The sequence below is a fragment of the Blennius ocellaris genome (assembly GCF_963422515.1).
Source record: "Blennius ocellaris genome assembly, chromosome: 1".
NCBI classification, from domain to species: domain Eukaryota; kingdom Metazoa; phylum Chordata; class Actinopteri; order Blenniiformes; family Blenniidae; genus Blennius; species Blennius ocellaris.
In genome coordinates, this window is record NC_137650.1 from 32,486,124 (window position 1) to 32,491,123 (window position 5,000).

The window sequence follows — 5,000 nt, forward strand, 5'->3', positions numbered from 1 at the left end:
GAGGATTCTGGGAGTTCTTCAGAACCCAGACACGAGGTAAAAAGTAAAGTTCTGCATGTTTAAAATTGAAAATCTTTAAAATGTGTGTTTTTTGTGATTCTGCACATTAAAATCCCGAAATACAAAAAGAAGTAAAGTCAAAGTTTGCATGAAATTCACAAAACTATTACTGCTACTAACTTTGCTGACGCTTGAGTGTGTTTCAGCTCTGTGTGTGTGTGTGTGTGTGTGTTTTGCCGCTGAGCAGTGGGCGGGGCTTAGCTTCTCTTGGAGCCACGTGCACAGCTGCAGCGCGTGTGCTTCGGTTTGTTTGTGTTTTTGTTTTGTCTCCACCAATCAGACAGCGGGCGGATGTTGTGATGACGTCATGCGTGAGCCGCATGAGCTGCGGCTGAAGTATTTCAGCTGTGAATGACGTGTTGACGTCAAAAAAGTTTTCTACCTTCACAAAATAAGTTTTGGAACCGATTCCTACAGGACACATGTTTTTTTTTAATGTTTCTCTGTGGGAATTGTTTAATAATCTTTTAAAGAATTTCACATGACACAAGAAAACAAACAAATACTTGATCAAAAATCTTATTCAAAAGAAATGAGTAAAAAACAATACATCCCTCATAAAATATATATATAAAAAAAGACTAATTTCTGTTTGTTTTTTGTGATTTTCGCGGTAAAAGCAATGTTTGTTTTACTGCCCGGACCGTTTGCTCCCCGCAGCCGACGTTTCTTCGGCGTTCTTGGGAAAATCGAGGAAATGCTGCAGAGCTGGTTTCCACACATCCGAGCGAGTCGCTCCGACGACGAGGCGCCGGCGAGGAAGAGAAAGGTAGGAACCGTTTCACCGCGGCGGAGACGGAGACGACTCCTTCTGCAGGAGGACAAAGATCGTGAGAGACAGCTGGAGGTTCAGGATTTGAACTGATGAGGCTTTTCTCTTCTGCAGGATCCTGGTGGCTCCTCCTCCTCCTCCTCCTTGTGCTCCTCCTCCTTGTGCTCCTCCTCCTTGTGCTCCTCCACACACCTCAAGTGGATCCACACGTCTCCAATCTGCTCCCTGACGACACCTTTGATGGGCGGAGCCTCGCAGCCTAAGCAAACTTCCCCCGGCGTCCACCAGTTGGCGACGCAGGACAGCACCGTGTCCTCCAGCACCGACGCCGCCCTCCGCCGTGGAGCTCCGCCCCCCGTCATGTTCAGCTCTCCGTGTCTGGAGCGCCTCCTGTGGGCGAAGGAGAGCAATGTCGCTCCCAGCGCGGCGGCAGATAGTGAAAACGCCTAAAACGCCTTAAAAAAAAAAGAAAGAAGAGATTTTCGGACTGAAACCGCAGAGACGGAAACCTGCGGGTCCACTGGACGCTGGCGTGACGACACCCAGCAGCAGAGATCGTCACACACTGTGTGTGTGTGTGAGGTCTCGTCTCACCACCTCAGAGCTCGCAGTCTGTTTACACGATCATTTTTCACCCTCAGGCTCGTCTGTCAGGCTCCATCATGCACCAACCTCAGGTTGTCCCGTTTCAAGTTGAAAATGATTTTGCAGGGTTTTTTTTTTTCTTTCGAAAACGTTTCGACGGAAGCACCGGAAACTGTCGTTTTCACGCCGCGAGGCCACGAGTTTTGTTTTTGTCTTATGAGGTTTGCCTCGTCTTGTGCCGATAATCGGTGGAACTTAAAACTTCTGCTCGGCGGACGTGAAGTCAAACGAGATGCTGAGACAGAGTGGGCCTGCCAGTCCACATGAAGGGCGAAGGAAAACCCGCCGGGGGGGTGGACCAACCTCTGGAACCTTTTTCTAACCTTTTTTGTTGAAAAAGGTCCAGAACGTAACATTCTTCATCAAAACAAGCTCAGGCCACGTTCACGCGACGACGTTTCAAGTGAAAATGCATCAATTTTTGGTCGTTTTTGTTTTCAGATGCATTGAGCACGTCGGGCCACTAGATGGTGCTGTTTGTTTGTTTGTTTGTTTCTGTAATCACACGCCTGCAGAGAACTATAAACATTAATGATGTGAGAACATTCTAGTGGGGCAGGCGGCCATGTTGGATTGTTCTTACAGTTGACTGTCGAGTGCCCACGGAGAGAGAGAGAGAGAGGGAGGGAGAGAGAGGGGCAGGGGGAGAGAGAGAAGGGGGACAAAGAGAGACAGGGGAGGGAGAGAGAGGGAGAGGGGGGAGAGAGGGAGAGGGAGAGAGCGAGAGAGAAGGGCAGGGGGAGAGAGAGAGAGAGAGAGAGAGAGAGAGAGAGAGAGAGAGAGAGAGAGAGAGAGAGAGAGAGAGAGGGGTCAAGTTTGGCTTTCAGACCCTGAAAAACTCCACAAAAGCTTTCAGATTTCAGAAGCTGAGCAGCGAGCCACGGCTCCTGTCATACCGGTCGATACCAGCAGGTGGAGCAGCGAGTTGGAAACAGGTGCCTGGTTCTCTTAAAAGGTACAGCGCGTCGAAAACCGAGATTTAATTCTGTCCAATTGTAAGTGCGCTACATCTCGTTGGCATGCTTACTGGAGTAAGTGGAAAGACACCAAACGTCAAATGAACAAACTTCTGAGTTCTTCCAACTACAGTGAGATTAATTCTCTGTATTTTAGAGGCTTTAAAGGGGCAGGGGGTGATTTTAAGGAATAATACTCCTAGAAAAACAAGACTGAAGGGAAATATTAACATTAAAAGTCATTTGGAGTTTTGGTCTGGAGTTCAGCTGCAGTGGGTTATTTTATTTGGTCCATTTTATTTGAAATTAAGTTTTCAGAATTAATAAAGTGCATATTGTGATTTGTGCCTTGGATTTTGACATCCCGCACTGCTGTGGTGTCCCTGAACGCCTCGCGGCAGGTTTACCTTCTTTCTGGTTTGCGTTTTTTTTTTTTTTTTAAACCACTCCGCTTTTTTCTTACCAGTAAAGACAAACACATTTAAAGTTATGCAGCATTTATTGTTGTTTTTTTTTTGTAGGTTTTTTTTATTTATTTTTTTTTTCCTTTCACTTGTTTGCTTTGGGAAACTGCACCGGCAATGAAAACAATAAATATGATATTATGCAAAACATGGTCCTAATGAAGCATTTTACACAATGTACAAGGTGGTTGGCGTGGCCTGCTGCGTGAATCCTGCTCTATACACACGTCCAAACTGAAAGCAGGCCTCCGTGCACAAACCCTGACGATGGGAGTAAAAGAAGAAGAAAAAAACAAAAAACAAAAACAAAACAATAAATGTGGGAATAAAAACCACCAGAAATTAAGCTTTTGTGCTGTTGGGACTTAAAATCGATGTAAAAAGAGGCCGAAGCGCGGCTCTGAGTGTGTGTGTGTGTGTGTGTGTAGGTGTGTGTGTGTGTGTGTGTGTGTGTCAGTAGTCCGTGTCGGAGCCTTCGGCGTTGTCCACGTTGCGCGACAGCATGTAGTTGTCCATGTCGATGGAGCGGCAGTTGTTGATGGCGTAGCGGAGCCGCTCGGCCATGACGGCCTGGCTGGAGTACGGCGGCAGACGCAGCTGGAAGAAGCAGGTCTGAGACGTGGGCAGGCTGTCGTAGGGCTGCGGGGGAGGGGGGGGAGGGAAACACACGAGGAGAAACAACCGTCAAACACCCGACGACACCGAGACGACCGACACATCAAATCTCCGTCAAGCCTCGGAGGGTGTGTTTCCATGGCGACCAAAAACAACACTTGGGTCCGTTTGCAGTCGTGTTAAATGAGCCAACGTCTCCTTACGGGATTGAAATGACCGCAGGAGAGGTCAGTTTTGAGAACGTCCATACTCACGACTTTCTCTGGATTTCTCTCAACGTTCGATGGTAAAAATCTAGCGTGTCGCTGCAACGCGACTAAAAGTAAAGTCTCTTCAGAAATATAGGTAAAGAGTTAAAGAGTTCAGAATCCCGACTGTTCCTTTAACTGGATTTAATCTAATTTCTTAAACCCAGTTATAGGGCTGATCTGAATTTCCTTTTCAAGTTTTACACTGGTTTGTGAAATACTAATCGCTCACCAGTGGAAGCGGCAGTACGTGTCTTGCTCATGGACGGGGAATTGAACCTGCAACCTCCCGATTGAGAGACGACCGCTCCACCAGCTAAACCGGGTGATTTCAAACTTTGATTTTAAGTCTTGAAAGTTCAATCTGGTTTCTGATCTGTTTGTTTACACTGTGAATGCAGTTACAAACAAAGATAAAAGGGCGAGTTTCGCTTTGAGCTTTGAAGTTTTTAACGTTCTGAGGAGTTCTGTCGTGAATCGAATCCGTGGAGCCTCTTTTGGACTCATTCACACTGACTTCTGTTCCTGGACATTGTGAGACCCCCCCCCACCCCCCGCCCCCCCGCTGGGTCCTGTGTGGACTCACCCGGTCAACCTTCATGATCTGGAACCTCTGCGAGATGTCGGCCGTGTTGGCGGGGAGTCGCGAGCGTCCGGACACGAAGCGCATGAAGAGGACCCGCTCCTCGTTGGAGAACTCGTCCAGCGTCTGCCAGAACCACTGGACCAGCGCGTGCTGCTCGTCCACCTCGCGGTACCGGACCACCTTCTTCAGAACGTCGCAGCAGATCTCCGGCATCCCGCAGACCATCTGCTCCAGCTGCCGGGCCGTCAGCAGGGACAGCAGGGGGACCGGGACGATCCACGACATGCCCTCACGCACCGCTGCCACCTGGACGGGCGAGAGAGGGGGGGAGAGAGAGAGAGGGTGAGTGGGTGTGAGACAGAGAGAGAGAGAGAGAGAGGGGGGGGTGAAAAAGAGAATGAGACGAGAGAGGGAGGGGTGATAAGAGAGGGTGGGTGAGAGAGAGAAAGAGAGACGAGAGGGGGGGAGTTGGGGCAAGAGAGAGAGAGAGAGGGAGGAAGAGAGAGGAAGGGTGAAAAAGAGTAAGACAAGAGAAGAGAGGGTGGGTGAGAGAGAAAGAGAGAGATGAGAGAGGGGGCAAGAGAGAGAGATAGAAGGAGGGAGAGAGCGGGGGGTGAAAAAGAGAGCGAGAGGAGCAAGAGAGTGGGTGTGAGA

At 48.9% G+C, this 5,000-nt stretch overlaps 1 protein-coding gene across 1 annotated transcript in view; it reads right to left on the minus strand.

Annotated features, from left to right (window-relative positions):
- Positions 1 to 2,290: 2,290 nt before the first annotated feature.
- The window catches only part of herc1 (HECT and RLD domain containing E3 ubiquitin protein ligase family member 1), a 60,473-nt gene continuing 57,763 nt past the window's right edge, over positions 2,291 to 5,000 (minus strand). The window contains 2 exon segments of the mRNA XM_080500080.1: positions 2,291 to 3,536; positions 4,347 to 4,652. Of these exon segments, the coding sequence (XP_080356206.1) occupies positions 3,351 to 3,536; positions 4,347 to 4,652 (492 nt within the window). The 3' untranslated portion in view covers positions 2,291 to 3,350.